Below are 21,924 nucleotides of genomic sequence, written 5' to 3' on the forward strand. Positions count from 1 at the left end.
TGGTATAGCAGAAGTTGATTGCTGAACAAAAATTGCCGGGACGTTCAGATCTCATGTAAAACCACATCCCTGATACTATTGGCTCCTTTGTATGACCAGGGAGTTGTTATGGAAGGTGGTTTTAAGGACATGGTGATAAAATCACTGAAGACAGAACTCCATTCCATAACAACTCCCTGGTATGACAAAGATGTGACTTCTTTTATATGTGGTGATAGCTTGTGATTGCATCTGGCAATAACAGAGTGAATGATATCAGGAGCGCAATTGAACTGCATTTTCCACCTCTATGATATCTAATTCATTTATACAAAATGGAAATAATGTTTCTGCCTCTCCCACGCTCCCACCACCCCACCCTCCACAAAAAATATAAGAAATATGATGACATTTTAAGTACATAGTACATTGACGGCTACTTATCACAATTTCTGTTATCATACAACCCCTTTAATACACATCACTGAAGTTCTTAACGTAGAATACGGAAGACGTATATAGGCTGTGTGATGTTGTGGTAGAGTAACTTGTCTATGAATCTCTGAATATACCATGATATGGTATTTATAGTACTCTACTTACATCTTCAACCGTGCGAAGTTGGCACTAATCCCGTGGAAGTGACATCAATTAGATATCCCCTCGTGCATTTAGATGATAACTTTATGCAGACATTGTATGTAGGGCCTACCTGTATATGTGGAACACGTAATAAGACGTGTTACTGCAATTAGAGATTTTTGCATCAACTTTATTTTCCCACATTTACCAAAGAATTTCTCTCATAGAAATTGAGAAGCATAAAAGCAGAAGATTCTCCAGGAATTTACAAAGGTGACATTTATAAGTGCATGAGATAAATGTTACACATTGTTCTTTCAAATAAAGTCGTTTGACTGGAAGAAACGTCGCCTACACGCAGTGCACTAAATTCCTCATGTACACGTGTTTCCTATGAGAATTCTGCGTTGTTTTTTCCCGTCACCTTCGGTATCTATTACATTTCTCAGAGACACGTGACACACATTTAACGATGATGTCACAGTGTCGATGCAACGGGACTAGGGTTGAGAGGGGATCAGTTTATGTATAGTTTGGTTTTCGTGTCCATCCGGTTCTATCTTGGTTGGCTTTTCTGAACAAAGTATACTATTACATCATAAAGTATAAATAGGTTTATGCGGCTTGAAATTAACATCTCGTCCGAATTTGAGTGCTTGCTCATAGCTGTACTCTCTGACTGTAACATGATACATTTATATCTGTCAGTGTACTTGAAGAAAATCAATACTTCTCATTGCTGTTATATCAAACTAGAAGTATTATGTTATATGCTTACCGGAACTTTCTTCGGTCCATCGATTATTTGGGCACTCTCGACAAGTGGGAGAGCAGGTACGGCGGACCCGGGAGTGGGGAGGGGGGGGGAGGGATGTTGGCAAGTCCAAGAAAATTTGCATTGAAAAAGCCAAACGATATGAAACTAATATTCTTCGTAAATTAATAATAGCCGGCTATAATTATTCAAAACGTTCTTCAGTGCCGCAGTAAATCCCTTTGTCTTCGACCTCACAGAGGTCGAAGTTCGAGAAATGTTGATCTCAGCCCCTCACTCCCACTTCAAACTAGGCCCCACTGTCCCTGTGTAGTTTATGTATACGTAAATGGGGTGGGTGGGACGGGTGAACCCTCGATCATGATGGTTTGTTTAATAAGTAACCGTTTTAATAAAGTAACCGTTAAAATGTTGAATTGGAAGCCACCCGACGTGTAAGTTGTAATCCATAAGCCCTTGCGGGTTTCTCCCACACTTGTGGTCGCTTAAGCGTCGTAAAAATAACTGCTGATTATTTAGAGATATTTAGATATATTTCGAGTTTTATGGATGTATTTAGTAACAACGAAGTGAACAATGCTATTGTGTCACACTTGAAGTTGAAATCACGTCTTTGCTTTTGTTGTAGTGCATGGAAATCCCATATATCTATAAGAAAGATATATGTGCAAAAAGAAAAAAAAAGGAATTTCATCCATTTTAATAAGTCGATTAAAAGAAAGAAAGGACAAACGTTTAATGTTTCTGCAACCAGCCATATATAGCAAGTATAAGGTATTATCGGTAGCAATGCAGAATAAAAAAAATTTATACCCAATAACTTCATAATATTTATAACAACGAAACATTCCTGTAGGCTAAACCATAGAAAAATGAAAATATGAAGGAAAGAAATACAGCAACAAGTCTCGTGTAAGTAGAATAAGCTTGTTTATAATTCATTTTCATAAAATTCAATACAACAACACGTGTTTAATTAAATTGAGATCGTTTGATATATACAACAACATTGAAATTCCTTACAAAGTCACAAACAGTTGGAAATGCAAAACACAAATACATGTTGAAGGTATGTGAATGTATTGAGGTCCCTAATACTGCGAACGTAAATATTTATATATATATATTTGTAGGTCTTCTTTACGGCAGTTTTTGATAATATTATCTTAAATTTTATATTGTATGTTACTGAGGCCTGCCTCGATGAAATTTGGGACTATAATTATGAAAATATATTAAGCTAATGTTGTTACTGTCTTTAAAGATAGTCAGTCTAGGCCCCAAAGTATAGCGCGCTATAATTGCTAGAAGTTTTCAAAAAGTACTTTTCTGGAGGTCTTTACTCTCCAAATTGGTTTCAGACAATTTTAAGGAACACACAAGATGACTGAATGTCCCAGTGAGGAAGATTTCCTCGAAGGTTGTAATAAAAATATTTTAAGAATTTTGAGCAAGGTGACCATATTTAAATATGTAATATATTTGGGTCCCATACAGCATACCTTTAATGGTTTCATCCCATTAATGTGATTACGTACCTAGCCTTTTTTTGTTGCTGTATTATTGTGTACACAACGTGCTATTATTTGTAAAACGAACAAAGCGACATATATGCAAAAATCTAACTTTACTGCAAAAATCCATCTAGCCTATCGACGTCCTAACTTAAAGCAAAGTACCTTTTCTGTAATGCAGAAACAGTCATGCATTTGAAACCACAATATGGCAAAAGGCAGTTAGTCAAATTTTAAGATCCAGTACCGAAGCCTCATGGCTGTATTGCAATGTAACATTCTTCTTAAGATGTACGCTATTTTTCCTTACCAAGAACTTACCACGATAGCAATACCCTTTATTCACTACATAAGCATGAACTTCCCACATGTCAACTTTCAAACACCTATATACACACTTGGTAGTGAAAATTCAATTTTTCGTTGTCGATATTAATATTTGTTTGTTTTTTTCTTGTTTTTTAATATTTTATCCGTGGAGTCTGTGTACGCACTATAGTTGTTCAAATGTTTAGAGATAGCATATACACTATGTAGTATGCACATACTTATCAGTGATTATTCATCCAGTATAGCCTAAGCAAATCGCAAGCCAACCAATAAGTTCATTTACATATTCTATACAAAACTGTTTTGCGGAGTTATGACATATAATGTTCATTTTACAGAGGTTTACATTTTGTTCGAAATGAACATTTACTTGAAGTTTTCCCACTCACTTGAAATTCGAAAATTCTCCACAGGGCCATTTGCAGACTTCCGACAGGTTTGAATTGCAAATATTCAGGTGTTGTATTATCTAGACCGCTATTCCATTATACGCTCTGATATGCGTATACAGAACTGCTCTGATCTCATAGTTATGATATTGCAATTTTATTTTTACAAGCAAAATGCATAAGTCTTGATAATTATGTTCACAGATAATTTGCAAAATTTCATTTCACGTGCTTTGTTGTGATAAACATAATACAACAATATGCTTAGATAAACACTTTCTCCTTCACATGCTGCAGTGACTCATCGTAGGTGTGGTCTTGTGTCCAGTTATGAAGCATCAATATTGCCTTCAAATATGCTAGAATGTAAAAGAATGGTCACGTTTTCTCATACACTATCAAGCTCTTTAAATGCTTCCATTCAGAACGCATTGTTCCTTACTGAAAGACATTATCTTTTCAACTGAACGATTCTCAGTCTATGAAAATTGTAAGGTAACGATTGAAAAGATAAGAACCCTAATGATGCATTCTTGAAAACTGGCAGAAAATTTATTTAAATTATATAAATTAATTTTGGGCCAGTAACTTTGGTAAACCTTTAATGTGTATCTAATCTGCAGTTTCTTGATTTTAAAAGGTTATTAAACACACCAAGACTAGAGTTCTTGTGAAATATAATCCAGTATGGGAAACATAATGTCCTAGTTACAGGGTGTCAAGTCGTCACGATTGTAAACAAATTTTAAGCAGTAGAGAGAAAAAATTATGGCATATGTATTGGTAAATGGTGGCGGCAGTTTATTATGAACGCTACTCTCAGAGACATTCTTGAAAACGAATGAGGGTTCCAATCACTTTATTCCACAATTATTACTGGTACATGATCTTAAATTTGCAAGTCAACAAACGATGTTTCCTCTTTGCGTTAATAGCATTTTAAATAAAGAAACGGAACAGGTTCCACTGTTTTTGTTACTCTTTGTCAAATAACCGACGCTAACCGCCAAATGTCGAAAGTTATTTCAACAGCTGCATTAGTAGAAACTCGAACAGTTCTTGACATTTGTATGCTCCGTAGAAAATTCCTGGAGCCCTTTAAGTATACTTAAACTAAATTTGGAACAACATGTCGATAATAAGGATATCCCGTGAAAAAAAAACCATCTTCAGATTCAACAGCATTTCGAAGTAATTTCATTTACTTGAAGAGTGCAGTCCTCAAAATTTTAGAGAAAAATGTCAGCAACATAAAAGCAATATTTATGGGTCATAAAGTCGTCATCATCTTCATCCTGTATTTCAGGAAGTTAATGACTTACTTTGGATTTTAATGATACACATGAACCGTTAACCTTATATTTTTTTGTTATATTTCTTAACATTTATCTTTTTTTTTAGTATTCCATTAAAGGTCAAATATGGTTTTTATACTTTAACATTTAACAACTTCATAATACATTAATAAATAAATTGAAAACCTTGAATGAAGTCGTTTTCAGTCGTCTGCAGATATACACACACACCCATATATATATATATATATATATATATATATATATATATATATATATATATATATATATATATATATATATATATATATATATATATATATATATATATATATATATATATATATATATATATATATATATATATATATATAAATACATACATACAGGTGCATACATACATACATGGCAATATTCAGACACTATAAGTTTTACCCATTAGTCACGTTTGTTCAGTTTTATGTTACCTACGTCGAATAGGCCGAAGAGCTTTTATCGATTATTTCTTACTGATTATCGTCGAATTTACTGTTATTAGTTTTCTAAAAGTTAGGAGGAACAGGCGGAAAGGGTTTCTGAACATTTTATATCTGAATGAGGCAGGTTTAAATGTTATTTGTTCACTCCATGATGGAAATGTTCGTGACTTTGACGGCATTTTGGAAGAAATTAACCCATTTATGGGGTTGATGTCGCGGTATATGATGATTGGAAGATGGGATAACTGCAACATGCCTCGTGCTTTGAATGGCCTCAAAATCTTTAGAGTAAGATTTTCTGTCTGGAAAGTTGCCACCGAGAGGCCACTTTGGTGAAAGTGTACCAAAGAAATGACATGGATGTTGGCAAATTGAAATATGAACCTCTACAAAGTGATCTTAGCAAACAGGGGAAGATGGGTAAATTTCAGATGAATATACACCAAGCATAAGAACGAATGACATGGAGAGAAGAACAACATTTGAGACAATAGTTTGAGTTTGAAAGCATGTAGTGATTTGTTGAGATATATTTGGAGTTTATATCAGCCCACAGTATGCACAAGACTTGATCGACGGTGGGAGGAGGGGGGGGGGGGGGGAGTGGGTCTACGAAGGAGATGGTACATGGTACAAGGAAGAGATGTAAGATTAGGAGGTGTTCCCTTTGGGAAAGAAAGAAATAATTAGTGATGGTTTGTATACTTCAATGACGTTGTGAGTGAAGAGGAATATTTTAAAACAATACGGGAGACCAAATATGATTCATTATACTTTGAAACAAAGACTAAGACTCAAAGATAGTGTAATTATTCTTCGGGAGCCAGGTCTGACAAGAGTGAGGTTAAAGGTCATGGGTGGGGCCATGATGCACATGGGCCTCGGTCGATTAGGACACTGCAGGGAAACGTGGTATAAACAAATAATGTATTCTCAGTTTCATAATGTACCGAAAGAAAATGAAAACTTCAGAATGAAAGCAGTCTCGTTGTCAGAATTGTTCACGGGCTCCGATTTGGCTCTCGACGTCATCGGTGAGATAGATTGACCGTAACACAACGATCATTCTTAGAGAAAGTATCGGTCCGAAACAAGCAGTAATAAAAGTGTCATACTTCCAAGAATAAGTTCATTAGCCACTATATGCGAATATCTGTTTATTTACCTTCCATTTTGCATCTATGCATTTTGCTTTTCCAGTTATAGTTTACATTATTTATGTTACAAAATTGAAAAAAAGTAAACAAAATACGAGACACTACTGCGATAGTGCTATACAGCCGATTGCAAGGAACTCTTGTCGGTATAGCGTTGGAACTGTAGTGAATCCCTATAGCATACCTGTATGAAGATAGTCGTACGTTAGAGCCCTGCATACCTGCTGGAGTAATGCCCATGGATTCTCTATCTTTTCAACCAGGGCTTCCGAACTTGGAAAATAAATCTAAGCTTGAACCGATTGTTAATTGGATTGTTATATACGGACGAAAAAGTATAAACTTCAAAACTAAACACAGCCCCCCCCACTCCCCCCCCCCCCAGAAAAAATCTCATTTAACGCGAAAAATAAAATGGGTTAGCAAAGAGGACTCACTTTGACTCCAAACATGTTTTAATCAGGGCAATGGTCATTATTCTCATGGATATAGTTTTTTGTTATGTAAACAATTGTTTACATATAGATTACTGTTTACATATATGTTAATGAAAAGGACTAATTATAATAATAGCACATAATAATTGTCATGATACTGCTAATGACGTCATCTGTACAAAAAAGACAAAAAGGTACCAATGGCATTTTAAAGTGCTTAGCCAATTGAAACTCCATATTAAAATTGCAAACAAATAGGTATAATTCACGTTATTGTTACAAATGGAAGGTTCCAGGCATAATTTTTGTCGCCTTCACACACACAAAAAAACCCAATCAAAACACATTCTCTAATTCCTGCATAGATAAAGTGACATCAATGATACAAGACTAATTAAAAAATGTCTTCATTCACTGCACGTGCGTGGTGTCCAATGGCAACACTCCTTACTAAAAATCCAAACTAGTATGACCGAAGATAACGTGCTATGAGTAAACATGTATGTATAAAAACACAACGTTCGATACTAGAAATGTTCATCGTTCATTCGAAGTCTGTTTGAAGCCAGTATAGTTCGTAGTTAGATTAGCAATATAGGCAAATTTACATGACCATAAGCGATTAACCGAGTTGAACAGTTAATCACTGTTCGACTTGAGAATATGTTGAGAAATTACAGAAAAAGAAATATAATAGATGATATGAAAGTATGTTTTTTTACAGGAATCCACCACAAACCGACATTATTTAACCGGCTAATATTGCCCGACTGATGTTACAGAATGCAACAATGTAGCAATATAGTTAAACTGACGGACAATGTCTTTGGAGTTCAAGTTAAAACAGTATCTTCTCCTACATATACCGCGACATCGTTTAACCGACGGTGACAATTCTCAAATATGCCGTAAAACCACAACATTGATTTTGAGGCTGCGAGCCGGGTAGAGAGGCATCGACTGACATTTAGCAGTTATAGTAGTATATAAGCACGTGATCATGGCACTCCATATTATGTCTTACGGCGCAGGCGCAGTTCATCTTTGTCGGTGACGCTACAAAGCAGTGATGTCGAGATTATGTCATTATTGTCGCTGTGAATAAGAAAGAAAATGCAGCCAGACAGTAAATATGTATATTCATTAGTTTTTTTTAAATGTTATTATGACCACAGAGGTCTTTGGGTTCGGATGGTTACTGGGTGTACTCTGACGCAGCGATTGAATAATTATGCTTAATTATTCTACAGTATCTATGCAGTTGCCTCTTCTTATTGAAAGGTTTATCAACCATTTAATTCCAGGCAGAAAGTTTTTTGGTGTCCGACAAATTTAAATTAAGGCATTACTTTGTTCGAGTGAGGAAATAATTATTCTTTCAATCAAATTGTATATTAAACTCAGTATTATATTTTCAAGAGAAACTCAAAAATCAACACTACGACATCATATACAACTAACCGCCCGCCCCCCCCCCCTCGACCCACACACACACTGACACAAATTGAAAGTAGTTATAAGCAAAAACTTTCGTGTAGACCTAATTCAATAACCTAAATATGCCTCAGTATGAACCATTTGACGTCTTCTATTTGTTACGGTGGGAAGACATCCAGACCCCATACATGGGAGATGGCTGCAACAACCTTTAGAACCCGGGCACGTTCCTGTTCAAACACGCCTGGGTTCCGCCTCCCTACAGAGTAAGGGATCGTTTAGCTTTGCAAAATACCCCGACGTCCGGGACACGATGTTTGGATGATGTTTTGAATATATATATATCATTTTTCAGCCACCGGAAGAACCCTTTCTTCATATATGTCACACACCCCCTTGAACTTACCTCTGTAGGTATGCTCCACCCTGTTTTGGTAGCACTTCTCGTCCAAACCATAAACGTGAGCGATATTTGTCCGGATCGCTCGGGATCCTTTCGGAAATATCGGCCGAAGATTTCTCGCTATAGTCCGTTGGGCTTTGTCGTCTACTTTGTTTCTCAGTAGTTCTCGCAAGTTGTCGAGCTGAGAAAAATGAAACAAAAATATAGATTTTTTTTTTCATTTTAAATTCATTTTCAGTTATAACAAGTTGGGGATAATTTGACCCTCTCTTATAAATTACAGAATAATTATACAGATGAAGTTAAACAGATGACGTTAGGTAGTGTTTAAAATGCAACGATGCATGTGTTCTATATTCACAGAATATTTCGGGACCACTTGGTTCCTTTACCAACTGTAGAGTGAATTGTGAACATCAAGTAATCGTTTTATAAAAAGAAATCACTGAAAATGACAAATCGTCTACGTCTACAAACTTAAAATTTGGAAAAGTGTTGCGTTAGTGATGCGTGAAGCACGTTATCAAGCGCGGGCTTACGCGTAATCTCTTGTAAACATGTGCAAACGTAAATGAATGATAACTCCCTTACTTGATTCCGTACAATAAATTGAAGTTCTGAGTACGTTATTCTGGTGGTAAATACATATCTTCTATAACCAATCTATACATTCAAATTACAATAACAGTAAACAGCGTATGTTCCGATACACCATGAAGGCACGAAGGCCTCGACTCCAGATTTTCAGTTTAGTGGTGTCAAGAAAAAGATTAGTTTGACAGTTAGATTGTGACAAGGCGCCTCCATCACGTCAGTGTCCCAGTTGATTGCTATGGTGTTGGTAATCTGGAGAGAAAAAGCTTTACTGATCTTGGACCCTTGGGAGTCTAAACCTCATCCCACGCAATTCCCCCATCTCGTCCCTCCTGTCAGATGGCCCTCCGCTGATGTAAACGGCTTTGCCAGTATACACCATGAAAAGTTTCAAGTCGAAGATAAATTTCAAAAAAGAAAGGCATTAATCCGTGTCCTCTTGTTGTCATGAGAGGTTTAACACTTGATATGGTTCATTCCTCGTCTTTCTTTCTATTTATTCAAGAAATCGCGAGAGTCGGAGCGGAGACAGAGAGAGTGTGTGTGTGTGTGATGGGAGAGAGAGAGAGAGAGACAAGAGTTCTCTTTCGTTATTTTAAGGAGGGCTCTTCTCGGAAGTTAATTGCCTCTCATTTTCAATTTCAGATATTGACATGAAACAACCTATAGACTCTAGGTTTATATACAACAGAAGGGAGATGAAATTCGTAGATGAAAACATATAGTTTGCGGCGAAATTACGTGTGCTTGAGTTCTTTTAAGAAGTCAATAGGTCAAAATAAGAACAAATGTCACACGTGTCAGCATTTGTATTTGAATTTTATCAGAATCTTTAATTTGTATTAACTTGAAAACAGCAAAAAGTAGAAAACTTGATCAAGTTTCTACTTTAGAATTAGTAAATAATTTTTATGTTAATATCGTAATCCTCCCGTCACACTACGCTGCAAAAGCGAACTTTGTGGTCATATAATCTAGATAATCCTTTACCAATTTGGGATTTCAATCAATTCACTTTTGTGGTGAAAAAAAAGAAAGATACTGTGGTTTTCGTTATATACATTTCAATATGAATGTTATGATAAAGTAGAAAAGTAGAATTACTTTGTAATGTCTTAAAACTAAAAGTTTAAGCAGAGTTTTTGACCATATATGTCATAATCCCACCCCCACCCCCCCCCCCCTAATGAAAAGAGTGCTAGTAATATCTCTTCAGCTATTGAGATTTTGCGATATTGAAATTTCAAGTATGTTAGAGCACTGGAATGCACCTTTAAGTCTCAATTGATGATGACGTCGGCCACTCAGGGCAGGCCATGATGTTCATGTTATACTTCAGTGTTTTGTCAATTCGACTTACCCATCCAAAACCTGTTCCTTTAACTTCATATCAAAAATTAACCCACTTTTGAATGACATGCACCATTGCTTGATAAATTTACAATTTATTGAAAACATGTCATTTTAGGCCATTACAGTATTTTGCTTCTCCGTTGAGTTTTGTTTTGTATATGAGGAATTGACCTAAATAGTCCAGTCATTTCAACTGACGAACTTTTATTGTTTTCAAAGTCTTTTCTCCCGAAAATTAAAAGAAAACCAACATGGACGGATATAGCAATGTGTTTTAATGATTTACAACATATCATGATTAATTTTGTGTCATCCTTTAATTTCTGTCCCGGTTATAACATGGTCCGTAATGGTTGTTTGTTGCAGCCTTTACTACCAATGCATTGATTTATGTGCATACGGAATGGGCAAGGAACCCTCCATTAAATATAGCCTAGACTATTACCTTCTATTTTCGCCAAACAATTTCGTTTCAGCTCAAAACGTGGTTATTACCTCTTCAGTTTTCCCAATAATCCCCTTCTGTCCGATATTGTTGAAAAAATATATTAAAAGCCTAATAAAAGGCTTTAATTTATTCAAATTATCATATAAAAATATTTCCAACTGAAGCTGATTGAAATAGAAATCGATTAAAAAAAAAAAAACAGGTATCGCCAATAAATGTATTTAATAAAGGAATGTTTATACCTCTCTGCTCAATGAAAAACATAAATTTGTATAACATGTAAGCCTTAATCACACTTTTCATGTTTGTACCCGATAGATTTACGTCCCTAGTTTTCGTTAGCTATCGTGTGATGATGACTAAGCAAACTCACCGAAGTTTGTAACATTGCCACTAGGGAACCACTCGGATATCTCTCAAGAGAGGAAATTTCTAATAAAAGAGTTCCTCTTGAATATGCTATAGTAGAAACAGTGCATTAGTGTATGGGTATTTCAAGTGCAAGATTCTGTGGTTTTATATTTATATTTATGATGTCTGTTTTGTGTTTATGAAGGAATAACGTTGCATACTTGTACAATCTTGAATTTTTGCAGTGTGTTCCTTATAAATATAGATATATGTATATATTGTTTGTGCTATGTACGATTCACGGTCGTATATTATCTATTGGACGTTGAAAATATTATTTCAGAAGAATTAAAGAAACGCAGTTAAACTATTCCGTTTACGTTGAGCACTGGTTCCATATTGCTTAATCACATAATATTCGTTCTTGGTCTATGTTCTTTAAAGCAACGTCAACCCCCCCCCCCCCAACCACCCTCCCCCATAAAAAGGGTTATTTAATCTCCAAGCAATTGAGAAGAGGCGGGGATCGAAGATTCTTTTTCATTTGATAATATCCCAGATAAGGTCTGATTTAAACTATACTGGTTTGGCCACATAGGGATGGAGGAGGGCCGGGGGGGGGGGTGTGCTGCCAGGATCAACACAAAAACTCTTAACGAAGGTTATCCAATATAGATTCCGTGGAAAGACACATTGCATTGTAATGTCCCGGGCATTGTAATCTAATTTAATAATGCTTTTGCCAGATTGGTAACTTTGGAAGTCTTGGAAATCCCATCGAAGCTGTGCACATAGTGCATCGCCTGCGCATTACACGCTCTCTGACGCTCTGCTTCTTTGCTATATTAAGCTTGTGGTGTACCTGCTGCCAATTATAGGCCTCTGGTGGAGGCTGCAATAAGCCTATAACCATACTGTACCTAACATTTACTAAGTTATGTTTATTTTAGCTTGCTATATTACTGTCAGGCTGAATCAAATAAAGCATACCGTTACTTTATACTCACCTGAAATTGCGAGATGTGTATTGGTCTATTCAAAATGATCCACGTGACTGTTTCGTAGCATGGTGGTATTGTCATCGATCCTTCGTATGTTACATATTCAAACGTATCCGGGAACAATTCCAAAATTTTTAAATTTGATATTTGTACGGAGCTCCCTGTAAAACAACAAAACACAACATTGAGTATACGAAAAGTCGGAGATGATGGATCTAAGGGAAATGGATTGTGTCGTTCATTGTTGAGAACAGTGGATAGGGGAGCTAAGGAGAGGGTGGGGGGGGGGGGGTGTTGAAATAACGAGGGACATGGGACGGAAGGAAAGCTTTTAGAGTCTTCCACCATCTTCACAATGATCAAGTCGTCAAGTATATTAAGCCAACCAATCGAAAAATATAGGTATAGATATGGAATCAAGAGCACTGATACATTATTTCACACTAACAAGTTCAGATTATATAAATAATCCGAAGAGAACCCCTAATATAGGCATTTGTGCATATAAGCAACGTTCTCACAAGTTAACATCTGTATTTCACACATGTGGAACCGCCCAAGTTCCTTATACACATTTACTTCTATACGGTATATATTAACTCATTGTTTCTAAATAATAAAAATTGAGTTGAGATTAAAAATTTATTTTAAAATTTTTTTTAAAAATATCGACGTATCACACGACGATAATTTTGAAATAAATGATAAAATAGGCTAACATGACCAGTATGAAGGTAAGAATATAAAAAAAAATCGTAAATATGAAATGAAATTGATCATCGTGGAATCGTATTTCAGAACTTTGAAAATATGCTGAAACACGTTCCACTTAATAATTTACATCAACTAATTAAGGAAAAATTTAAGGGAAAAGGTTGCATAAATATCTCACCCTTGTAAATTATATGTTGTAGAACTGAAGAATGCGTAAGTTTTGTTAGTTCTGGATGACTTGTTTCATTTAAAATCATCTATAGAAATAAAGAAGACAAGAAAAATAATATTAAAACAGAAATAGAGAATGGATATTTGTGGCATGTGAAAATAATAGAAAGCACACACACACATACACACATGTTTGTGTTTCATTCAGACCGAGGACTCCATTGTATTTTCCATTGTTCAAATCCACGTACCCTAACTTTAACAATATCCCATACAATAGAATTCTTCCGAGGACGTGGTGATTCTTTAGAAATCACAACCGAGGACCTGAAATTCTTTTGTTCAAGTCCTCGGTCAGATAGCAACACAAACGCAACCACCCACACAGGTGTGTTTTATATTCAGAACGATGACCCCATTGTTTTTCCATTGTTCAAATCCACTTACCCTAACCTTAGCAATACCCCGTAACAATAGAATTCTTTCGAGGACGTGGTGATTCTTTAGAAATCATATCCGAGGACCTGGCATTCTTTTGTTCAATTCCTCGGTCAGAATACTAGTCAAGTGCACAAACGGCCTTCACCGAATCGACTTGTCAGCCTAATACCAAACTACTATACTTCCCTTTTAGCTGAATAGAAGTTAATAATAAAACTAATCAGTTTAAATGCTTTTTAATTTAGGAAATTAAGATTCATTTCAGACAACTTGGAGTCTTTTAATTTTATTATGATTATAAAGGCCTTCATACCACCTTTGGAATGTAATTATACTTTCACAGTGTCTTCTGTACGGTGCCGACACACATCTAAGCCTTGTAATAAAATTAGTATAACCAATAATGGAATATAATATAGTTTAAAGCCAAAGAAATCATAAAAGTACCATTTGTGAGATAAGTAATGTTAGCCTCTAATTTTTAATATATCGGCATATGCATAATTTTATCCAGGCTTGGAGTGTTAAACGTTGAGTAATTTGATAGTTTTCCATCTGTTCTATACTAACTTGATTTGTGTGTCCCGATTTACATTTTTTTTATAGTGTGTGGTGGTAATCACAATTGTACCCAAGTAAGCTTTAACTTGTGGCCCACTCCGGGTTGTATCATGAATGCGGGGGTGAGGGTAACAATATTGTTCGAGTTGTGCAGCCCACTCCGGGTTTTATCATGAGTGTGGGTGGTGATTGTAACACTATTGTTACAGTTTTGCAGTCCACTCCGGGTTTTATTATGTTTGGGGGGGGGGGGGTGAGGGTAACTATATTGTGCAGGGCAGTGTTCCTTCAGCTGGTGTAGTAGCACAAATAAAAACTACAACGGCTGAATAAGAACAGTTTAGGGTAAACAAAAGTTCCACCAGTCGGAAGGTCGTAAAATTGCCGAATCAACTAAGTTTGGGAAAATTGTAATTGTGGTGCGGGTTGGAGTGAGGTGATTTAGGGTGCTGGCTTCACTAGTGTTGGAAAAGAGGGGTGCCATACAGCGACATTACACCCGACCCTGAAACAAGCTAATCTAACATATCTCCCCCCCCCCCCCCCCATCCTACGGCCGTGCTGTTCCGTTGATTTTGCATGAGCATACACGCATGCACATTATTTACTATACCTGTAGGAAGATGGACATAATCGCGAGTCCTTTGGGTGATTTCTGAGCTTTCTCAAAGTTGGAGTATAATTGGTCATTCCAGAAGGTCATATGAAGCTGATAAAATAAAGGAAAATAAGAAGACATTAATGTTGGGAAAGTTGGTAAGATTTGTCAATAAAATAACAAATAAACATACGTTTCTCACATGCACTTAAATACAGTATATGTACATGCACAACACATGTACTTGTACATCACACATGAATAAACCACGTAATTGATTCTCCATGCAATGTCAAGTGTCGCAAATCCTCTTTCCTCTCCTCGGCAAACGAAGAAATATATTTGTTAGGTAATGAAATACAAACCTTGCATTAAGTTATGGTCACGTGTTAACCTAATGGATGCAACCAAGCATCGTAAAGTGTGTTTTTATGGTCTTTTCATATATACGTGGTTGACGGTATGGAAGTACTTTCTCTCGCGCTTTTTTAGTAAGGAAGCGGATAGGTCAATTAAATCCAATTTGCCCATTTACTGATTCAAAGAAGATCTCTGAGACATTAGAATCGGCTTTAATTGCCCACCTCTTGAGGTAATTTGTGTCACAATGATAAACAAACTTCGACACGTTTTGATAGGACCGAAAGTACCAGGGAGTTTCCAATGAGGTTATAAACTTGACATCTTATAGGAAATCTGTTTTGATTTGTTTCTCGTGTTATTATTAGCTTCAACTATATAGGACGTATGCATATTTGCATTATAAAAAAAAACGACGGAACTATAAAGTCGTGGCATGGACTGAAATTGTCCGAGCTTTAATAAATCTCCGAGTTTGACAATTTAAAAGGTGGATAGGTTCATATGGGAGGTAGTTTCTAACTTTATAACTATGTACAAACGTCTAAGCTCCCTCTTTAATAATCAATGCGGTAAAATGAAAACACTCTTTACTTAACGCATAATGTCATTTAGACTGAGCAGTCTATCCATCTATCTATCTTGGTACAATTTACTTGGTACAATTTATATGTTTTTTTCCCCAGTGGTCCACGGGCCCTATTATTGCATATACAATTTAAAGCACGTAAAATATCAATTAAGTACATAATTCAGCAGAACGATCCACGATGCATATACATACAGGGATTGCTCACGGAACGAGAAAAAAATGTTCAGTATTTCTGTAACATACTAAGGAACGAACGAAAGGCCGAAGGGACTGGAAACGGGTCACTAAACGCCGCTGACGTTATACTGGACATTCGTTAGCTAAATTTTGCACCGTCATATTTTCAGGCAATACGTCAGCATGATAACAAATTTATTGAATGAACTTCAAACTTGTCAAAGCCATCATCATTAGATGAATACTAAGTTAACTTATTCATCCAGATAGATGAAGATCTATAAAGGACGCCCATAATACTGATGACGAAAAATTTCACCACTATTGGTCTTAAACCGTTTGTTACTGTTGGTATTAACTATTCATAGCGAAAGAAGGATAAGATTGGCTTCGAATACAGCCCAACACCGGGAGCATAATTTTGTTTCAGAATCCTAGCAATTAACTTAGCTTAACGAAGGGAATTGCTTCGAACAAGGTAAAATATCTTGTTTGAAAAGTGAAGGAATAGAAGGTTACGTCTATACTCATTCTCATTTCTTGTTACCATATAAGCAGGAGCGATAATCTGCTGTCCAGGAACTTTAAGTTAAATATATCTATCTCTCCTTCTTTCTCTTGCTCTCTTGTCAGTTTTGTTTTGTCGCAGTGCCGTGAATACTGATTAGTGTAGGATAAGTGAACGCACAGCTGTCGCTTCTGTAGATGATGTTCGTCAATTTTTATTAGAAATTACTATGCACATTTTCTTGCTCGATTAAGCTGACGTATTTGTGTGTTTTTCCCCCGTTTGTGTGCTTTCACTTGCCTGTTGAAATTGTTCATATATATATATATATATATATATGTGTGTGTGTGTGTGTGTGTATATATATATATATATATATGTGTGTGTGTGTGTGTGTATATATATATATATATATATATATTTATAGATATAGATATGTATATATTAATACTGTAATGACGTCACTAACAGCCTTCGCGCAATTTGTTTCGTAAAACGTGTGAAATGGGTTTCACGTACCTGATGCCGTTTCCCACGGTTCACACTATTTAACTGCAAGACCTTAAATAGTGACGGTTTCAAAACAGATTTGTCAATAAAACCATTTTTGAGACGTTAAAGTTTGTTTAGAAAGAGAGGCAAAATATTTAATTCAATATTCTTACTGTCCTTGAATAATTAAGTTATACAAAGGGAGGTGTAGTTATCAAACGTAAAAAAACCCTATATGTTTCACATATATACAAAACAAACGAATGTATGTAGCATATAGAGATGTTATGTTTGCCTACGCGTGTGTGTATGGAATGTACACCACATATATCCATACACAATAGTAACAATACGTGGCGAATTGACAAGGTTTAAAATAATCATTTGGTTTTGGTGCTGATGTCCATACATTGTTCTTGCATAAAGGTTCAAAGATAACGTTCAGTATGACATTATACATTAATATATATATATATTTATATATATATATATATATATATATATATATTATATATATATATATATATATATATATATATATATATATGTTTATATATGGTATGTAATGTTTATGTGTTTATATATAATGTTTATATATGGTATGTATATGTATGTATATAAAAGTACATAGCGCTCGTCTATGCGTATATAACCCAGTACACCTTATCTGTCCACACTGCTCACCATTAACATCTGACAACAAGACAAAATTCTGTATTGACATTTCAATTGTAGAGATTTTTAATTCACATTCTCCCCCTTTGATCGTCCCCATGCGATCCACGGCTCGCTCTTTGATTAATTCAGTTTTCGACAAAATTTCATGTAATATGTTCCGCCGTTTCGAGCCTTTTGCGAGATTCACTTCATATTTGGAAATATTTTCAACACATTTCAATATTCTCAAAATTGGAAGGGTGATTGTTTTCAGAGGAAGTTTCTCTCTTTACTATCTCTCTCATTCATTGTCTTTTCTTCTTTTTCATTTTTAGCTTCATTCAGCTATAATGCAGTGGCGTTCATTCATTTTCTAATTGAGTTAGAGGTACAACTGAATTCAAATATCAAGTACGACCGTAACGCAGGATCATGAAAACTAGGTTAACCTATACGACTAACAAGAAAAAAAGACGAGGGAAAAATCGTCTGACGTCACGTTTTGTAACGATTCGTAAATCCGCGAAAGGAATACCTCGAAGGTTCACTTACAGTACGTTATACATACAGTATCGGTTGAAAATTACCGTAATTCTCACAACAGAAGTGTGGTTATGTTGCATTTGAGGTATCCGAGGGGAGCTATCTAAAGTAGGGAAAGATAACGTCACTGATGCCTTATGGTGCGGGCAAGTTCGAACAAGCAATTTCAATCATATTTCATTTTGTTATTATGTAGTTTCCCATCATTTCGTTTACTTAAACAAGTTTAGACAAATCATGGGCTTACAAAGTGTCTTACTTCCGCAGTTGTCGGCTTTTCTAGTTATTTAAAGACGGATTCAGGATTTCCACTTCGTAATGTCTAGTGACATTATTGTTTTTAATATTTTATTTATTGATACTATAACGTAACAAACAAACGAAAATGATAATTTAAACTTCTATTTGAAATAGACCTTAATTATTACTTCATAGAGTAATGAATCAGGTGTTTAGTAACAGTTGCTAGCCTAGCTAGCTAATTTGTTATTTTTTTATTTTCTGGAAACAGTTCGCCTTTAAAATATAAACAATATCTAGCATGCACCTATAATGCTTAATTCGACGACGGCTCTTCTTCATACCAATCACTCTTGTTAGTTTAACACGTGAATGCTTTTTAATACAAAAATGTGCTTTTAACTTTATATAAGCAATGGAACATACATCCATGGCATTCAATACCACTTGCAATTTTATTTGCAAATTTATAATGGATTGTAGAACATGTTGACGCCAAAAGGGTCTCAAGTATTTCTATACATTGGTTTCTGTCTAGCTTTCTACAGAAGAGATAACCTAACGGTATATGTTGCTAGGCTAGGCCGTCCGGCAATTCTGATAGATGAGCGGTTGTTGCTTAAACTGTCATTTCTCAAAGCAATAAATAAATAAAAACAAATAAATAAGTAAGTATATTAATAATATAAAAGTTATATCGGAATAGAACCTAAAATGATAGCAGTAGATTTTAACGATTCTATGATAAGTCAAAATTCAACCTATAGTGTATGTAATGTCAAGTTGTGCCTGCAGTCATCCATTAACGCAAATATCAACAGTTAACATTTCTGTAATTTGGTTTATATGTTCGTATACTTCATCTTTGACAGTAATAAGAATTTTGCATAACATACGGGAGAATTGCAATATACGCCATGAATATAGAAGAAAACTGTTGATAAAAGAGAATCCTGATGCATAGGCTGGAGTGACTTGTCATTGTAGCATAATTTAATAGTCAAAATTACAATTGTCAAATGAGCTGAATATTTAACGTAAATAAGATCAAAGCATAAATATCTTTAGATCAAGGCCTGTCTGCATGTTGAATGGTGAATTTGAGCGATTTCTCGCGAAGGCCAAAGAATAGTTTACATTTTTGGAATCGACAATCCTTGGATTCGCACCAATCATACAGTGTTTCTCTTTTCGTACCTCTCTGTAAATGACCTTTACTTTTATAATCGAGATAATTTAGACAGTTATGTGAGAACATCTCATTAAGGTGGAGTACGTTAGTATGTGTGAACAGACATGATAGCAAAAGTGTACCTTTCTACAGCTATATGGACTGACTTATAATACCGATAAGATAGCTTATAAATAAGACAGTTTGTCATCGAAGGACGGCCTAAGAAGGTTGCTGTCGCATTCAGCCGGAAAACACTCACAAACCGGTGAAAGATCCCCTGAGAATTCAACGACAGAGTCTCGATTTCAAATCGTCGAATAGACATCAATATTGGCCGAGTAGGGACACATACCGCTACATATAAATCGATTTATGTATATGCGCATTGGGAAGGATCAAGGGTCGTAGGATGCCATTCTAAGAGGAGATTTGGGGCCTAGTCGATCCAGAAAGGGGTGCAATGCAAGCTTAGATGCGTAAACGAGTATATCAGCCAGGTATGTGGCTTACATGAAAAGGAAGAAAGGAAAGGGACGACTAATAGGAAACGTGAAAGTGCTGCAGTAAACATACCTATGAAATAAAGTGCTGCAGTAAACATACCTACGAAATAAATTACTGCAGTAAACATTCCTATGTAATAAAGTGCTGCAGTACACATACCTATGAAATAAAGTGCTGCAGTAAACATACCTATGATATAAAGTGCTGCAGTAAACATACCTATGAGATAAAGTGCTGCAGTAAACACACCTATGAAATAAAGTGCTGTTGTAAACATTCCTATGAAATAAAGTGCTGCAGTAAACATACCTATGAAATAAAGTGCTGCAGTAAACATACCTGTGAAATAAAGTGCTGCAGTAAACATACCTATGAAAAAAGTGCTGCAGTAAACATACCTATGAAATAAAGTGCTGCAGTAAACATACCTGTGAAATAAAGTGCTGCAGTAAACATACCTATGAAAAAAGTGCTGCAGTAAACATACCTATGAAATAAAGTGCTGCAGTAAACATACCTGTGAAATAAAGTGCTGCAGTAAACATACCTATGATATAAAGTGCTGCAGTAAACAAACCTATGAAATAACGGTTGATTGTATGTGTACTATAATGATCAAGCTTATTAACAACAGCTTACCAATGGAATATTCTTTCCAATATGCAAATCGATATTTCATTATACCTGTTTAATTCTACATTAGGTTAACGGAAATGCAGTTTATTCGTATACCGACGCATATAAATGATTACACTATACAACTGACCATGGATCATTGACCCACAAACTGAACCTAATTTTTCTTCCAAATGTTTCCTGCTCACTCAGTTTTTGCCGATAAGTCTCAAATTAATCCATCAGTCACTCGCTGCCTTGTTTGCTTAAATGTTCCATTGGGTATACACTTTCAGCTGATGAGCATAGCACACGTTCGACGTCTGGTGCGCAGGATTGATTTATTTGTCATTTGATAAGGTTTTCATATGTGCAGGCGAGGAGGCCTGTACAAACTTTGTATCTTCTAAAGAATGCTTGATGTTGTTTAATTACTACCGCGTATCGTCACTGATTGAAGTGATCTTCTAACCTAAGTATGTCAGATAATCCTCCTTATTATCGGGAAATGATTTATCAAGGTTCCTGATTGGTGCTCGATCACTATAACCAACAACAGTGCACCAAGATTGTGAACAAATAATACGTAAAGCCTAATTGTTATCACAGTGTCTTGTACGGTAGGTTGGTACAATATCAGCTTACGCAAGGTTGGTGCATATTATTAAGTCGGAAACACATCGTACATACACACATGAGCGTGAGCATGCTGTTTCAATAATGCCGTTGAATACATGTTCTTCAAGACTAAATATGTTTGGAAAAGAACTTACAAGGCTAAACAAACAAATAAATAAAACAAATTCAGTAAATGGAGTTGAAATTGATTTACAGTGTTTTATATTGTTTCCAATATAAGTACATGTAGTATTGTGTTACTGTACGCTTATTTAAGAAAGCTATACAATTAGCATTTCGACGTTTCCCACAGCAGGTAATTTGAACATTTTGCTTTAATTTTACGTGGTCGTTACGCTGCCAGAAAATGTTTGAACGTCAAGACTAAATGTGAAGTAGGAGCTAGCGACTATCTGACAGGTGATTTTCTTGTGA

The 21,924-nt window shown here is 35.6% G+C and overlaps 1 protein-coding gene across 1 annotated transcript in view; it reads right to left on the reverse strand.

The window, feature by feature from the left end:
* Window positions 1-6,467: 6,467 nt before the first annotated feature.
* LOC139979381 (carbonic anhydrase-related protein 10-like) overlaps window positions 6,468-21,924 on the reverse strand; it is a 45,241-nt gene continuing 29,784 nt past the window's right edge. The window contains exons 5-9 of the mRNA XM_071990126.1: window positions 15,025-15,120; window positions 13,417-13,495; window positions 12,531-12,685; window positions 8,781-8,958; window positions 6,468-8,032 (exon numbers count right to left, since the gene is read on the reverse strand). Of these exons, the coding sequence (XP_071846227.1) occupies window positions 8,016-8,032; window positions 8,781-8,958; window positions 12,531-12,685; window positions 13,417-13,495; window positions 15,025-15,120 (525 nt within the window). The 3' untranslated portion in view covers window positions 6,468-8,015. The remainder of the gene's footprint in view (window positions 8,033-8,780; window positions 8,959-12,530; window positions 12,686-13,416; window positions 13,496-15,024; window positions 15,121-21,924) is intronic.

This window comes from Apostichopus japonicus, chromosome 14 (assembly GCF_037975245.1).
Source record: "Apostichopus japonicus isolate 1M-3 chromosome 14, ASM3797524v1, whole genome shotgun sequence".
NCBI classification, from domain to species: domain Eukaryota; kingdom Metazoa; phylum Echinodermata; class Holothuroidea; order Aspidochirotida; family Stichopodidae; genus Apostichopus; species Apostichopus japonicus.